The 18,122-nt window shown below is 41.4% G+C and overlaps 1 protein-coding gene across 1 annotated transcript in view; it reads right to left on the bottom strand.

The window, feature by feature from the left end:
* COL4A6 (collagen type IV alpha 6 chain) overlaps positions 1-16,755 on the bottom strand; it is a 191,758-nt gene extending 175,003 nt beyond the window's left edge. The window contains exons 1-2 of the mRNA XM_065916897.1: positions 16,720-16,755; positions 6,492-6,575 (exon numbers count right to left, since the gene is read on the bottom strand). Coding sequence (XP_065772969.1) covers positions 6,492-6,575; positions 16,720-16,755 — 120 coding nt within the window. The remainder of the gene's footprint in view (positions 1-6,491; positions 6,576-16,719) is intronic.
* Positions 16,756-18,122: the final 1,367 nt, after the last annotated feature.

Below are 18,122 nucleotides of genomic sequence, written 5' to 3'. Positions count from 1 at the left end.
TATGGGAACCAGAGTGTGAGAAAGAGCTGCAATTCTTACAGTGAACAGGACTGAGAAGAGCTATGGAAATGACTGCCTTGGCTCTCTGCCTTCTTTTAGCAGAATGGATTCCTCCCTAGAAGAGACTCTCATCTACTTCATAGCAACTTAAGAGCTAATTCAGATGAGCAAGGCTGGAACCATACCCAAACAAATTGGCTAGTTGGTTGGTCAGACCTTTGTGAAACAGTTTGTAAGTGCCTACTGCCCCTGTAGAGTCTAAGGACACCAAGTCTGCCCTTAAGGACTTCATAAAGATAATGGAAAGCAGACAAATCATTAGATTACTGCAGTTCAGGATGAGAAGAGTGGATAACCATTAATCATGGAGAGCTTCTCAGGAGGTGAAGTCTGTGTTCAGTTTCAAAGGATGGGTAGATAGAAGCAAGTCAGCAGAGAAAAGATAGAGAGAGTAGAAGCACATACAAAGAGGAATGACATGGAAAGGGAGTGGTGGGTATAAAACCTGGAGCACATTAAGAAACACAGCAGGTATTGTGAACTGTAAATAGTCCATTTTTGTGTATGGTTTTGTCTTGTTTCTTTTTCTGAAGAGGGAGGCTCCTTGTGATGAAAGAGAATGTTGGAGAGAAGTCAAGGGCCTGCCATGGAGGACTTGATAAGCCTACTAGAGTTAAGATTTTATTGTGAGATCTATGGGGAGCCATTGAGAGATTTTAAGTAAGATTTTCATGATCATATTTATGTTTTGGAAAGATGACAGGAGAGTAGCAAATGGATGGGAAACAGTGGGACTGGAGGATGGGAGAGCAGTCTGGAGGCCATTAAGGGAACTCAGGCAAGAAGCTATACAGCTCTGGATTGAAGAAATAGGTATGAAGAAATGTGGATGGATTTTCTGAGCTTTCTTTAGAAAGATAAATAGATGGGATTTGATGATGAAATGGAGGTGATAGTGGGGAAAAGAAAGAGAAGATAAGAATGATTCTGGGATTTCCAGCTTGAGCAATGAATGGAGTGCTTGGTGGGGCCATGCACTGAGATGGGGAAGAAATAGGTAGGACTTAGAAAGTATCATGTCTGGTGGGGGTTACTGGTTGAATTCTGTGTGATACATGTTTATGGTGCCAGTGAAACTCTAAGCAGAGATATCCAGCAAGAAACTGACAGTGCTGACCTGAAGCTATGGAGAAAGATCTGAGCTAGAACTAGAGACTGAATATCTATCATTGTATGGGTGGTAGCTGAAATCCCTGGAGAAGGGAATGGCAACCCATTCCAGTATTCTTACCTGGAGAATCCCCATGGACAGAGGAGCCTGGTGGGCTACAGTCCATGGGGTCGCAAAGAGTCAGACATGACTGAGTGGCTAACACTTTCACTTTTCCTGGGAGAGAGCTACAGTGAGAAGGGAAGTAGGATGAGGATGGAACCCCGGGGAATTCCAGTCGGAATAGGGAGAGTAAAGCATGATGACATCCAAGGGCACAGAGCATTTCAGGAAAGAAGGAGGTGTCTCATGCAGCAGAGAAGTCAAAGAAGGTAAGAATGAAAAACGCCCATTGTTTTTGGCAATAGGCAGGTTAGTGGTGACCAGCGTGAGCAGTGAGGCCAACCTGTACAGGGGTGAGGAGTCAGTGGGCAATGAAGGCAAGATTCCTGAGCGCAAGTAACTGGAACAAGGTCTGGCCACCCCAGGAGGTCATGCGCGTGAATTGCTGTCGCTTTGGACCCACAGAGGTTAAGGACCACGGTGTCTGTGGTAGTAGTGAGTCAGGGCATGGGTGTGGGGGAGGGCACCCAGCGAGAAGGGAAAGATGTGCACAGCAATGCCCTGATTCAGGAAAAAAAAAAATGAAACGGCCTCTCGGTAGCCATGGCACCAGTCAGCTGACACAGGGAACGCCAGCTGTTTGCAGGAGGAGAGTAAATTTAAGGGCTGGTGGTGAATGCATCTGAGCTCTGGAATTCATGGGAAACACACTTCATGCCAAAGAAGCAGCATGATGCAAGCCAGAGATAAAGAATTAAGAAACCTGGGCTGTTTCATGTGAAACTCAGGCTAGCCGCATTAGCTCTCTAGCTAGGACACAGCTTCCCAGGTCATAAAAGAGGGGCCAACAGCCCTTATCTGGGGGGCATCCAAACATTTCCCAGAGTTTGAGATTTTGTGCAATAATGCACCCTTAGGTGGCACGGATAAGTAGGAGCTCCCCACGCTGTATGCAAACACTAGAACACTGTTAAAATGGAAAACTCTGAAATGTTAGTAAGGAATAGTAGGCTCAGAACAAAACCAGCAGTCCTGCCTGCTCCCAACTCAGAAAGCACACTGGTGGAGTATAATGCAGGGACAGCTTTCAAATCCAGGGGGGAAAAAGGGCAAGGGATGGAAATGCCAACCTACAATGATTTGATCAATCCAATGGCAGAAGAAAAAAAATACTAGGGAGGAGAGCAACTCAAAAGAATGTTTCTTTCATATCATATGATACCCCTTATATGTGGAATCTAAAAAGGAATGATACAAATGAACTTACAAAACAGAAAGAGACTCACAGACTTACAAAATGAACTTTAGGTTGCTTGGGAGAAGGGATAGTTAGGGAATTTGGGATGGACATGTACACAGTGCTATATATAAAATGGATAACCAACAAGGACCTACTGTACAGTACAGGGAACTCTGCTCAATGTTATGTGGCAGCCTGGGTGGGAGGGGAGTTTGGGGAAGAATGGATACATGTATGTGTATGGCTGACTCCCTTTGCTGTCCACCTGAAACTATCACAACATTGTTAATTGGCTATACCCCAATACAAAATAAAAAGTTTTTAAAAATTAAAATATGGGAAAAAAAGAATGTTTCTTCCAGATAAAAACACTTACCCCCAAGAAAGAAAGCTGGAAGTCAAAGATTAAATCCAAATTTAAATGTCCAGGGGAGATGGGGAGAACATTTTTATGTAACATTACTAGGCATGTCATTTTTAACTTTGCCATTTTCGGGACCTCCTTGGTGGTCCAGTGGTTAAAACTCTGTGCTTCCACCACAGGGGGCATGGGTTTGATTTTTGGTCAGGGAACTAAGATCCTGCACAGCCAAAAAGAAAAAAAAGTTGCCATTCTCCTAAACTAGGATGATTTAGCCACCCACAGGCTAGTGACCTTGGACAAGTCACTTAACAGCTTATTTGTTGCATACAGATTGTGATACAGACCCTGAGAAAAAGATGTGTTGGAAAGCACAAAGTGGTGCAGCAACGTTGGGCGAGGACTTTTTACAGGTAGGGTATACCTTCGAGAAATCAGTTTGAGATGACTTAAGCCCCAAAGAGTTGGATCCTAGTCGCACAGGAGTGCTAGGGGTTGTGTATATGTCTTAGTCAGTTCAAGAGGCCTTTGGCAAAGAAAAAATACACACTGTCCAGCAAGCTATGTACTTAATGTCTCCCCAAGGCAGGAGGCAGGCCCACCAAGGGCTGTGGCATATCTCAGGGGTGACCCAACGTTCCGTTCCACTCCCAACCCACAGAGCTTGAGAGGAACAGCTTGAAATCCAAATGGGGCCCTCTTCTCGGCTAAGGAAAACAGTCTCAAATCTTTCTGACATCTGCACAAAAGGGGTACTGAGGGGCTGCCCTGCAGGATCAACGGTTCTGGGGCCAGTTTAAACAATCCTGCTTGCCCCTGGGAACGCAGGAGGGTAGGGAGGATGAGTAAAAAGACCTGGCTGCTCGGGCAGCTTCAAGCACCCGTGTGCTCTGGATCGGCCCCACGTGTGCTGGCCTCTTGGTCTCCTTGGGAAATAGGACATCCATGCTCTTGACTCAAGAAATACAGTTTGGTTTGGTTCACAAACCTCGACAAACATTCCCAGAAACTTCAGGCTTTCACAAACAAACTTTTAGGAACATATTTGACTGTGTGGATATTGAGTCTTTTAAATATTGAAGAAAAAAATCTATGCGATGATATTCTATTTTTCTCCATCCCATGCCCCTTCAACCACTCATGTTTTCAAAGGAGAAGCCAGATTAGGGCCCCAGATGTTTGAAATCCAGATGAGAGCTCCTCACAGAGGAAATCCACTGCCTTCCATCTTCAAAGATCAAAATCTCAGCCAGGGGTGAAACAATGAGGTCATCAGAAGCATGGTCGCCTGGTGTAGGACTGACCTCTGTTCAGAACATACAAGAATTTCTACTTTTAAATTCTCCCCAACCCCACAAACAGTTCAGAACTATTTCTCAGTTTCTCAGGGTCCGAGCAACTTCCTACCCCCCACAATCCATCAGGAAATGCCCTTCTGTGTCAAACTTCAAATCTCATCTGCTTCCACTTGAGCCATTTTTATTTGCTGTATCTTTTTTTGGGGTAAAATAAATCCATAAGAATCACCCCTTAGGAAAATAGGGAGAGGATATGTCCAGGAAATTCACATAAGAGATACAAACATGCAATGAATATGGGAAAAGATGCTTAAGCTTATATATAGTCTGGGAATTGGAATGATTTTCACCCACATTAGCAAAAATGTCAAGTGCTGGAAAGGGTACACAAACTTGGGCACTCTTGAACAACAATGCTGATGGGAGTGCAAATAAATTAGAATAGATAATCTGTGGGGTACTTGTAGCTTTGAAAACTCAAAATGCCCATTGCCCTTATATCTAGTAATTCTGATCCTTTATATCTATACTAAAAATGAGTACAAGGAGGCCTGTTCATGGATTTCCACTGCAGCACTTTCATTTTTTAAAATAGCAGAAATTTGGAAACAACAAGTGTTCACCAAAAGGGTAATGGCTAATTTAAACTGCGGGGTAGAGGGAAAAGATCTTAAGGACATGTCATTTGACCAAACAAACAAACAAAAAAGGCACAGAATATACACATACTGTTATATTTTGGACAAAAACAGAAAATGAAACTATTGTGTTAGCCAAAAAATTCATTTTAGTTTTTCCATAAGATCATATAGGAAAACTTGAATGAACTTGTTGGCCAACCCAATATTTTTATACATATTCATACATACCTTTGATCACATACAGGAAAGACCAGAAAGACAATTGTGGGACCGAGAAAACATCAAGGGAGATGTTTGCTTTGTCTGTGTTGCTTGCTGTTGTTTAAGAACGTATTCACATATTTGTTATAGAATTACTATTTTTTTTCCAAAGTGTTCCCTGATTGTAGATCAGAGGCAAGAGCATGGGTCTCAGTGGCTAGAGTGAACAAGACTTCCCTGGGAGACAGCAGTGGGTAAAGTAAATAGGCGAGAAATCAAAAGACCCAGGTAATAGTCTGAATCTGTCATCAATTTGCTGTGTGACCCTGGGAAGTCATCTTCCTTCTCAGAGTATATTTCCTCTATACAAACTGTGGTTAAGATGAGAAGCTCATGAAGATATCTTTCCTTTCTGATATTTTATGATTCTCTAAGTCTGTGCCTTTAATATATAATAGGTCTGGCCCCTTTTGATTTAGAGATGGTTTTTTATACTTTCCCTTCAAATTCTGGCAGAGTTTGACATTTCACTTTCCTGCAAATGGAAGATAATGAAAGAGGAGGTGGAGCGGTCACTCTGTTCTCCGTTCAGCTGTTTTTGAGGGTTTGGTTGACCTATTAATGCTACCTTTCTTTGACAATGTAAGCGCTTAGGCTTGTTTGAGTGTGATGAGAATGCAGATACAATGCTGGAAGTCGGAAGATCTGAATTCTACCAGGTGGCCATAAATTCAGAAAACATATTAACAGATTGGATTTTATTGTTTTGTAGATTGAATCCCCTTGAATCCTTTGGCTGAGTTATACTGAAGGTGCAGGTTTATTCAGTGCAAATCAAAAATACAAGTCATCCAGGGCAATACACACATATGTATAGAGGATTGATAGAAATGCTGTGTCAAGGCACTGTGCTCATTGCAATCTGCACAACAATTTGAACTGGGCATGGCTATTAAAGGACAATGTATTGAATAAATCATGTAATGTTATGAAACATGTCATAGATCATTCTTTATGTATAATCACCTCTATTTTTAGACTTTATGGCTACCCTATACCCTTGATTTTGGATGAATCACATCCTAGTCTGGAGATAACAATCAGACCACTTGTTCCCCAGAGTGGTAGGGAAGGACCAAGTGGATATAAATGAGCTATGGAAATTTACATGTATCTACAAACATATCATAATCTGCACAACCTAATTGCCTTTTGGAAACACTCCAGATGAAACCTGGAGGAAACCTTGGCATTGAGTCAATGAAAGAAACCTCTTCCCGGTCCTTCAGAGACTGACTGATCTAGTTCTGTCTATCATTCGTTTGCAAAGTTCCTTCCAGCTGGTCCTCATCACTTTGCTTGCTCCATGAGGTCACAAGAGTAAATTCTAAGCAGTTTAATTCTAAAGAAAACATACACACTTCAGAAATCGGTTCCTGTGACTATTTGTCTTTCAACAATGAAAGCAACAACTTACTCTGGCTCCTTTCTCAGGAGAGCACTTACAGCCCCCATTGCAGTCTTGGCCCCCACATGGCTTCCCATAGGGCTTCTTCTCTCCCTATTAAAAAGAAAATAGAAAAAAAGTTAGTGCACCACGTAAAGTAAGAAGCAATGCTGCCCAGGGAGCATAATCCGTGGCCACACTCCTACTAACCAAATAAATCAGAGCAGCTTAATCATCTCACTTGATGGTGTCATGAGTCACATGAAATAAAAAGTCATCTTAAGCAAGCACCCTTTTAAGTCATGTCTAACTAAGCCTCACTAAGGCTTTCCAGATGGCTGAGTGATAAAGAATCCTTCTGCCAATGCAGGAGATGTGGGTACAATGATTCCTGGGTTGGGAAGATCCCCTGGAGAAGGAGATGGTTACCCACCCAGTCCGGTATTTTTGCCTGGAAAATTCCATGGATGGAGGAGACTTGTGGGCTACAGTCCATGGGATTGCAAAGAGACTTAGCAACCAAATCACAACATAACTCACTAAAGAGCCAGTTTGATAGCTGGTTGGGGAACTGTGACTTAAATACTTGCTCATCAGTAGACATTCCAGTCATAAAATACAAGAGCATTTCTCTATATGGGGCTGGAAATAGTCTCTAGACATACCCTGTGTCCCACTGAACATCTATCCTTGCACTCATTGAGAAAGCAGTGGCTGTAGCAGATAACTTGAGAGAAATTTCAACTGCCAGCAATGTAATGATATATGAAAATACCCACCCTGCACTCTGCCCTCAGAATTGTTTTGTTTAGGCCTCACTTTCAGCACAGCATTCAAACCTTACAGTGACACCCCTGGACCCAGTTAGTCAGATCCAAGTTCCTGAGGTGATATTGTACAGTATCCCCTCAAACTCTCCAACATCCTTTTTCCTTCTTTGCTGTATGATGATAATGATTACTAGCTGAATTTCTACAAGCCACTGCCTACTACATGACCTGCCAGGTGCTGACCCTCTCTGATTTCTTCTCCTCTGCTCTCTCCCTGGCTCACTCTGCTTCAGTCACACTGGTATTCAATCTATTCACTTGTCCTGCCTCAGGGCCTTTGCCCCAGCTGTCACTTCTGCCTGGAATGCTCTTCCCAGAGATGTTTTTGATGGCTGGCCACTTTTTATTACCCAAGTCTCAGTTCAACTGTCTGTTCTCAGAGAGTCCTTTCCTTGCCACTCAACCCCAAGCAGCCCCTAGTTACTTCCAGTCATACCACGATGCTACCTTTCAACATTAAACATTTGTCTCCCCCCATTAGAATGTAAGATCCATGTAAGCAGGGACCTTATCTGTGCTGTCCAACATTGCATTCCCAATGTGACAAATGTTTGATGACCTCATGGAGCTGGAATTTGAACATAGGTCTGGCTGATTCCAATGCCTTGATCTTAATCCTTATGTCTTAGTGTTTTCTAAGTCTTCTGTCTCAATGCAAAGATCCAAAAATCTGGAAACTGCCATTCTGACCCTATCCACCTTGGGGAAAAAGCAAAACATAAATTCTAACTATTATCTGAAATAAGAACTTTATCTCTGGGATGGATTTAGTATCATCCAACTTTTTTTTTGTTGTTGTTTGTTTCATGTTGGCTGTTTTTTTTCAAAAGAGAAAGGCATTTTTATGAGCCAGCCTCACACTTAATCATTCTTGCCTCTTTGTACTGTGAGCCTTTTCTTGCTTCCCAGGGAGCACTGTGAATTTCTCAGATGGTCTCTTATCTCTTTAGACATTCCCGCAACCCTTTATCACCACAACACCTCGGTAATAAGGTAGTGATGGCAGAGCTATGACAAAATATTGCTATTTTAGATTCCAAACACCTTCCTGATATGAGATATTTTATCTCTCTCCTATGCCTTTGACATGGTAAGTGCTATTGTACACTTTCCAGTTTGCCCTCCACTTAATGGTATATAGGACAGGCAAGTTTTCATAAGGGTGAGATCAAGAGGTGCCATGGGAGGCAGAAGCTGCAGGCTGGGATGGAATAGAGAATAGGGAGACAGCAGCACTGAACTGAATCCTCGCTGACGCTGTGCTCCCTTTGTCTAATGTTGAGTACTATATTTCCTGGGATGATGGATCATTTCTATTGGCTTTTCCATATAGTTCTGTATTTTCCAAGTAGTCTTCAATGAACACACATAATTAGTAAGAAGAAAATAAAACCAGTATGTAACCAGATGATACATTCATCACTTTCTAGGGAGTGGACTCAACAGGCATTGCCAAAGTTGAAGTGCTATCTGTTTGTAGCTATGGCCTAATTTCAAACATCGCCCTTTAGGTGTCCCATAACATTTGTCTACTATGGACCCAAAGTTTTCAGATCTCTAGTATGGAGCAAGGAGGTTGGAGGCAAGGGAGCTGGACAAGACAGTGGGGAAAAATCCCAATAACAGGAGCTGCACAAAAATGTAAGGAGCAGAAGCTAAGGTTTCTTAGGAACTTGGCAGAACAAGGAGGCAGAAACACCCAGCTAACAGACAGGAAGCCATCACTGTCTTCTGTCACTGAGGAAAGTAACCAGAGAAGGCCACAAGGCAATTTCCTGTAATGCTGGCCCTGGCAGTTCCCGCAGGAGTCTTCAGTTACACTGAGGGGTGGAGGAAATAAAAGGAGTGGCTTCCAGGGAACATGGCAAGATCAAGCACGGAGGAAGTCTCTGCCCTATCCTGGCTTGTCTGCAGACACGTTAACCCCTGCTAAACCTGGCTACATCACTGGTGTCATTCCCATCGTGGAATGCTTTCTCCCGCTCTTAAAATCCAACCATTTCTTATACCCACAGAAAATTAGAACTGGAAAGGCCCTGAGAGATCACTGAATACGCTGGTTCTTAACTCTTATCAGACCAGCACATCATTATTTATTTATTTATTATTAAATTTTTAACTAGAGGATAATTACTTTACAACATTGTGATGGTTTCTGCCATCCACCGACATGAATTGGCCAACATAGGTCCCCTCCCTCTTGAAACCACCTCCCTCCCTGTCCCACCCTTCTAGGTTGTTACAGAACTTTAGCTTTGGGTTCCCTGTGTCATATAGCAAATTCCCACTGGCTATCTATTTTCCATATGGTAATGTATATATTTCAATACTATTCTCTCAAATTATCACACCCTCTCCTTCTCCCACATAGTCCAAAAGTCTGTTCTTTATGCCTGTGTCTCCTGTGCTACCCTGCAAGTAGGATTATCAGTACTATCTTTCTAGATTCTGTATACATGCATTGACATATGATATTTGTCTTTCTCTTTCTGACTTACTTCACTTTGTATAATAGGCTGTAGGTTCATCCACCTCATTAGAACTGACTCAAATGTGTTACTTTTTGTAGCTAAGTAATATTCCACTGTACATATGGACTACAACTTCCTTATCTATTCATCCATTGAGGCACATCTAGGTTGCTTCCAAGTCCTCACTATTGTAAATAGTGCTGCAATGAACACAGAGGTACATGTGTCTTTTTCAATTATGATTTCTTCAGGGTATATGCCCAGTAGTGAGACTGCTGCATCATATGGTAGTTTTAGTCCTAGTTTCTTAAGGAATCCCCATACTGTTTTCCATAGCAGCATACCATTTTTTATTATAAGTATTTATTGTTCTTTCTTGATTCATGGAAAGAAAACCATAAGAATAAGTTATAATGAAGATGTAAGCAATAATTTGAAAAGCACCTATTATGCCATAATTATATTGCAAAGAAAAAACAAAAGTCATCTATAAGGCTCAAGAGGGAGGGGATATACATATACATATAGCTGATTCACTTTGCTGAACAGAAAGTAACACAACATGGTAAAGCAATTGCACTCCAACAAAAAGTCATTTATAATGAAACAATATGTATTTTCATATGTAAATGCTCATACATGGCTTTATTAGAAGATGTAATGAAGTCATCAGAGGCCAACAGCTAGATGCAGAATCATCAGGAATGTTACCATCTGCTGAAGCAGAATGATTCTGGAATGTGGTATTGCTGATTCAAGTACCACAATTGGAGTTGTTGTTAGTGTAGTGATTGTCTGAAATGGTGAATAACTCATGGTAAAGTTCTGGGGGAAAAAAATTCAATCTTTGTTTACTGGGTAGTTTTCATTAGTAATAATAAAAAGATAAACATCCATTTCAGTAAGTAAAGTGTGATTATGTTCAGAGTTTTCACCTCCATGAATATCCAGAGGTCTTCTAAATGTAGCATAGGATGAAGGACAATTCTCTGTAGTGTATGGAACATCTATCATACTTGGTGCCTACCTAAGAGCTTTTCCCAATCATTTTGACCAAAATTGCTCTCAAAATACCTCCTGGGAGTAGAATATTTCAATTAAGAACTATTAGCTTAATCCAAATCACCCATTGTACAGATGAGAACACTGGAGGAAAGTACTTTGGCCCAGGTCACACTGCTAGAGAGTAGACCGTAGCACTTCTGATCCTAATTCCATATTCTTCCCTCTATTCAATACTTCTCAAGACCAATTTCAAGTTCCATTTCTTTCATGATTACTCTAATTCAGGGAAAAGATACAGCATGCACTCAGCATGTCCCACGCATTGGGCAAGTGTCCTTACAATGTTCCTTAGGCTGAGAGTCTTGTTTCCTCAACCAAACAGTAAGGCTTATAGGGAAAAGGTCAACCTATTTTGCTGTTGTTTAGTTGCTAAGTTGTATCTCTTTTGTGACTCCACACACTGTAGTTCACCAGGCTCCTCTGTCCATGGGATTTCCCACTCCCACTGGAGTGGGTTGCCATTTCCTTCTCCAGGGGACCTAGGGATCAAACCCGTATCTCCTGCTTGGCAAATTGGTTCTTTACCACAGAGCCACCTGGGAAGCCACTTTCTCACTTACTTCACTTTGTATGACACACTCTTGGTCCATCCATAACTCTACAAATGACCCAATTTCATTCCTTTTTATGGTTGTGCAATATTCTATCATATATATGTACCACATCTTCTTTATCCATTCATCTGTCAATGGACATTTAGGTTGCTTCAATGTCCTAGCTATTGTAAATAGTGCTGCAATGAAACACTGAGGTACATGTGTCTTTTTAAATTATGGTTTTACTCAGCATTTCTGTAACACTTTGGTTTCTCTCTGGAGCTGACAGTTAAGGGGTATGCAACTATATGGCCACACCAGATTGTCTATGATCGATGTCTACTCTGCTTAGTTAGAACATCTATTTGGATTTGATGATGTCTGTGTAAATATTTTTAATGTTATTACTACCTCACACCTCTATCCCTTTGCTAATGCTGGTTCCTTTGTCTAAAATGACTTCCCTATCCCTTTTCCCACTTATGACAGACTGAACTTCTACTCGTTCTTAAAGTCTAGCTTAAACACCATCTTCTTGGTGAATGCACCCTCAAATTCTTCCCTCTTGGCAATTTCAGGCAGAAGTTCTTACTCCCTCCTCTTTGTTAAGGGTGCATTGCCATATTTGCCTCAATCTTTTTGGTTCTGCCAATCAAACTGGACACAGTACTCTGTTTTATTCTTCTCTATAGCCCTTGTCCACTGATACTCAGTAAGGGCTATGAAATGATCACTCTCAGAACAACTGAGTTACAAGTGTCATACCAGGTGTACTTGGGCTCCTCCCTCTCTCTTTGGGTTCCTGAAATAAAGAATGACATCACAGTATTCCTTCCACAAGCCGATGTGCTTTTCTAGGCATCACCAGTGTTTTCTGGCATGAGTAGTGGCAGGGATGACCACCACACAAAAGGTAACACAGGAAGCAAAATGGAATCTAAGAGCAGCTTTATTGGAGTGATTGGATGGTTGGCAAACGTGAGTTATCCTTGTGAGCAATTCCTCCAGAAGCTTAGTTCACAGAAGGTTGGCTGTGCAACATTATCTTTTGACCATTCACTCCACAAGTATTTCTTTAGCACCTGGACATGGACACCCACTCCAGTGTTCTTGCCTGGAGAATTCTATGAACTGATAAGCCTGGTGGGCCACAGTCCATGAGGTCACAAAAGAGTCAGACGTGACTAAAGCAACTAACACTTTACTTTCACTTCTTTCATATGCTAGACACTGTGCTAGACATGGGAGAAAGAGGCTGCATTGTACAGCCACAAGGGAAACCAAATCCTTGCTCTCCAGGTGCTTTATCATCCAGAGGGGAACACAGAGAGTAAACAAATAAATATTACATCCATGTTTGTCAGATGATATGTACTAAGGAGGAAAATAAAGCAGGGTAAGAGGGATAGGAAGTATTGGCAACAGGTTGTTACTTTATATAGGGAAGTCAGGGAAGGCTTTGCTCAAAGGTGACTTTGGAGCAGAGAACCTTGCTTCTTAAAGCACAATTCCTGGTCCAGCATCAGCAGCACTGGAAATCTGTTAGAAATCCAATTCTTGGGCTTCCCTGTTGGCAGCAATGGGGCCAGAGTGCTGGAAAGGAATGGGTAAGGTGAATGGGTTAGATGATGAGGCCACAGCTGTAGTAGGGGCCAGAGAATGGAAGCTTTTTATGGACAACTGTCTTTGGAAAAACCCTGAATGGTTCTGAACATAGGAGTGACACTCTAGCTTCATGTGAACTGTGGTGGGGCAAGGATGGACACAGGAAGGCCACCTAGGAAGCTGTTGTGGTGGTCCAATAGATGGAGGCTTGGATCAGAGGGGTAGTTATAACAACTGGCAGAAGTAGGAGGATTCTGGGTACATTTTTAAGGCAGAATAGCTAGGATTGGCTGATGGATTGGATGTGGGATATACCTGAAAGAGAGGAACCAAAAATGACTCTAAGGAATGGATACATGTATATGTATGGCTGAATCCCTTCACTGTTCACCTGAAACTATCACACCATTGTTCATCGGCTATACCCCAAAACAAAATAAAAAATTTAAAAAAATGACTCTAAGGTTTTTGAACTAGGCAACTAGCAACATGAAATTATCATTTATTCAGATGGAGAAAAAACTTTTGGGGGGCATCAGGAATTCTGGTGTTGAGATGTCTATTAGACATCTAATGAGAAATCAAGTAGATGGCTGGAGTTCAAGGACGATGGCTAGCTTGGAGATATGCACGTGGTACCTTAGTATAGACCTGACTATGTTGTGGTAACAAGCCCCAAATCTCAGTATTTCAACACAACTAAGGTTCACTTCTTGCTCATGTTACAACCCAATGAGGTACAGGCACCTCTCCTTAGTGGCTTCTTTCAAAGATGATTTGGACATTCAAGCTACTTTTGTCAAGCAACTCCACCATCTTGCTTTTAATTGCCCTGACCATGTTCATATTTTCCTTAACAAAAACTAAACACATTGGGACAACCTAATAGCATGGAAAGTAGAAGAAAACAGGGATTATTTGGTGAGCACCATCTCTGCCACCACTGGTATTATATAAAGCTACAAGACTAGATGAGGTCACTTAGGGAATGAACATAGATAAAGGGGAGAGAAGACTGAGCACTGAGGCACTTCAATGTTAAGAGAAAACGAGAAGGTACCAGAGACAGAGCCTGATAAGGAGGAGCCAGTGTGATAGGTAGAGAACCAATAAGGGGAAAGGTCCTGGCAGGTGAGTGAGGAAAGTATTTCAAGGAGAAAAGGATGATACAATGTACCAAATTGTTGATAAGTCAAGTAAGGATGAGATAAGAATATACCAACGGATTTAGTAATGTGATCTGGACCAGAGAAATTTCAGCAAGGTGGTGATCTGGACCAGAGCAATTTAAGAAAGGAGAATTACGGAAACGTGGTAGAACCATGATGCAGTTCTAAGGCCCCCCTTAAGGGAGTGATCATGGACTTCAAGGAATACCAGTTACCAGTATTGTGAGGTTTTCTTTAGCCTTGTTAACCCAGATGGGCACAGATGCAGATTAGCAGAAGACTTGGATGTAATCAGGGGTTGGGTTCTGCTAGGTGAGAATAATAAAGGAAAAGAGGAGCAAGGGACTCAAAGGTGTATGGAAAGAAGTCATTGAAATAATAGACCATGGAATCGAGGCTTCTTAAGGAGGAAAGTGAGCACAGGTGGTAAGATGCAGTAAAAAAATATTCAGATAGTAGAATCAATGGATGATTGATGCATTAATGGGTTTGGGAAGAAACGTACGGGTTTTAGGATTGTGACCAGATCTCAGAAGAAAGAAGAGATGATGCTGTGAAGAGGCTAGGGGGACTTCCCTGGCTAAAACTTTGCACTTCCAATGCAGGGGACCCAGGTTCAATCCCTGGTCAGAGAACTAAGATCCTACATGCTGTGCAGTGTGACCAAAAAAAGGGGAGGGTGCTAGGGCCAGAAGATATGGTACATATATGCAATGGAATATTACTCAGCCATAAAAAAGAACACAATAATGCCATTTGGAGCAACATGGATGAAGCTAAAGATTGTCATAATGAAGTAAATCAGACACAGAAAGACAAATATAGATATTGCTTATATGTGGAATCTTAAAAAACAGTACAAATGAACTTATCTACAAAACAGAAGCAGAGTTGCAGATGTAGAAAACAAACTATGATTACCAGGGAGTAAGGGCAGGGAGGGATAAATTGGGAGATTGGGATTGACAAATATACACTACTATATATGAAATAGATAATTAATAAGGACCTGTAGAGCACAGGGAACTCTACTCAATACTCTGTAATGACCTATATGGGAAAAGAATCTTAAAAAGAGTGGATATACGTAAATGTATAACTGATTCACTTTGCTGTACAGCAGATCCTAGCATAACATTGTAAATCAACAATGAAAGTGAAAGTCACTCAGTTGTGTCCGACTCTTTGCTACCCCATGGACTGTATAGTCCATAGAATTCTCTAGGCCAGAATACTGGAGCGGGTAGCCTTTCCCTTATCTTCCCAACTCAGGGATTGAACTGGGGTCTCTGCATTGCAGGTGGATTCTTTACCAACTGAGCTATCAGGGAAGCCCAACTATACATCAATACAATTTTTTTTAAAAAAAGAGGCTAGGGCTTGTTAATACTCTACTGGTGCCAGGAAAGACAGCTCTAGGAATATAATAAATACTTCCTGAATTAGCTCAGTAAATGGTTGTTGAAATGGCTGCTCAATCCTGCTTTCATACAACTTAAAACTATTCTGTTTTAATGTCAGATTTCCTCAAAACACTTGTCACTCCAAACTTCATTTGATTTTCGACCACAGATCTGAACTAGGTGTTTTATATGTATGGGTATATGTAACAACACACACACAAACACAATACTACAATGCTTTCTTTATGTCTTCACCTATACCCCTAGATAGTAAGTTTCTCTGAGATGATGTTGGTTTGCTCACCTTTATGTTGAATGAATTAAAGAACCTTCTAAGCTTCAATTTCCTCAACTATAAAGTATGGATAATAATATTTTACTTCACTGAGTATTGGGAGGTTAGAGATAGTGCCCCTAGCAAAGTGCTTGGCCCTTATAGTATGCTCAATATAGCAATATGTTACCTGGTGTTATTTATAACTATAACATATAGTATGGTACCTACATCATAGGTGAACATGTGATGACTAATTTGCATTTTAAAGGTGAGGAAATGACGGCTCAGCTGTTAGTGACTTCCTCACCATAGGAAATTAGGTATCAGACTTGGGATAAGAAACCAGCCCTCACTCTCTTCCACTGAACCCAATATTACCAATTCCAGGAATTAGCTTGAAATTGGGAATTCAATTCAGGAAAAGAAAGATGAGTGTTGGTAAGATTACTTTTTATTCCTTTTTTTTATCAAGATGAGTTTATTTACTTTACAATAACTTGCATTTGCATGTACACCTTCTATAAACAACCTTCTTATAGATATAATTCTCACAACTACTTTTGAAACAAGGAAAAATTATATATAAAATTTCCAGATTAAAAAAAAAATAAACCTGAATCTTGGATTTGGTTAGCACTTGGTAGTTAAGTGACAAAGCGAAGATTCAAAGCAGGGCCTCTCTTTCCAGTGCACAGCTAAACTTTTAAAAAGAAAAATAATGCAAGATGCAGAGGTGCACTTTTATAACCTTCAATCCCTGCCAGTTGCCTCAGAGCCCAGAAACCAAGAGAAGCCTCTTAGGCTGGATCATAACTAGTCTGGGGCCACATTAATAATAACAGGTCCCACCAATGGGATATCTGCTATGTGCCTGCCTAAGTACTTCACATTTGCTATCTCACATGACGGTCCCAGCTACACTGAGTGGTAGGCGCCATTACCACCATTATGTCACAGCCGAGAAAACTGAGGCTCACAGGGGTTTACCAGTTTGCCTACTCAAGGTCACACAGCTTGGGAGTGGCACAAATTCAAACACAGGTTTGACTCCAAATCTTTGTGCTCTTCCACTAAGCCTGGCCTCCAGTTGTGTCATCCTAGGTTTCTGTACTTGGTGACAATAATACAGAATGTTCAGCCTTAATGGAAGTCTGCTGTATAACTCAATGAACTCAAACTGGAGCTCTGTAACAACCGAGAGGGGTGGCGAAGGGTGGAAGGTGGGAGGGAGGTTCAAGAGGGAGGGACATATGTATACCTATGGCTAATTCATATTGATGTATGGCAGAAATCAAATCAATATTGTAAAGCAACCATCAATCAATTAAAAATAAATATAATTTTTTTTAAAGTCTGGCTTTACTTTGAGCAATTCTAAAACAAAACCTGTTCATTGAAGTTTAAACACACACACACACACACACACACACACACTAAACCAAGTTTAGTTGTGGTGTTGTTGTTCAGTTGCTCAGTCGTGTCTGACTCTTTGTGACCCCATGGACTGCAGCATGCCAGGCTTCTCTGTCCTTCACCATCCCCTGGAGTTTGCTCAAACTCATGTCCATTGAGTCAGTGATGCCATCCAACCATCTCATCTCATCCTCTGTCATCCCCTTCTCCTGCCCTCAATCTTTCCCAGCATCAGGGTCTTTTCCAATGAATCAGCTTAGTCTTGTCCCATGTTTAATGTGCATTTCTATGAGTTTATGAATGAATGGCTCTGGGAAGAGAAGAAAAGATCTCAAGGCTCCCTACCAGGTGAGACTTGTCAGCCACACTTTAAGGATGAAGCCGACACCAGACATGGCTGAGTAGTTCAGGAAGGTATTTCCATCCATCTGTGAAACTATGAAACTGTGTTCACACACCTACACACATGTGACTGATGGGGTCAGGCATTTTGGGTTTCACTTGGAAAAGGCCTAGCCAGCCAGAATGAACCAGGGCCTGAAGGGATACATGGTCCACGTAGACCTTAAAGAGCATTCACCAACCAAATGCTTGACACAGAAATAGACAAACTAAATGTTGTCCATAATGCTCTTAGATGAAAATTTCTGAGGAGATGTGAGAAAAAGAAGTGAGAAAGACACTGGGAGAAAGTGAGGAATCTTTGAGCTTTAAGGCTGGAAGCTTTAAGGCTGAGCACAAGAGGTCACACAGTTCACATGTAGTTAGGGTGGCAAGTTTTAACAAATAAAAATACAGGATGCAGAGTTCAATTTGAATTTCAGAAAAACCATTAAGTGTGTCCCAATTAGCATATTTTTGTGTAAGTATGTCCCAAATTAGCATAAAGATG

The sequence above is a fragment of the Muntiacus reevesi genome, chromosome X, assembly GCF_963930625.1.
Source record: "Muntiacus reevesi chromosome X, mMunRee1.1, whole genome shotgun sequence".
Taxonomy (NCBI): domain Eukaryota; kingdom Metazoa; phylum Chordata; class Mammalia; order Artiodactyla; family Cervidae; genus Muntiacus; species Muntiacus reevesi.
The sequence above is the reverse complement of the archived record's forward strand: the minus strand, read 5'-3'. Positions and strand labels throughout refer to the sequence as shown.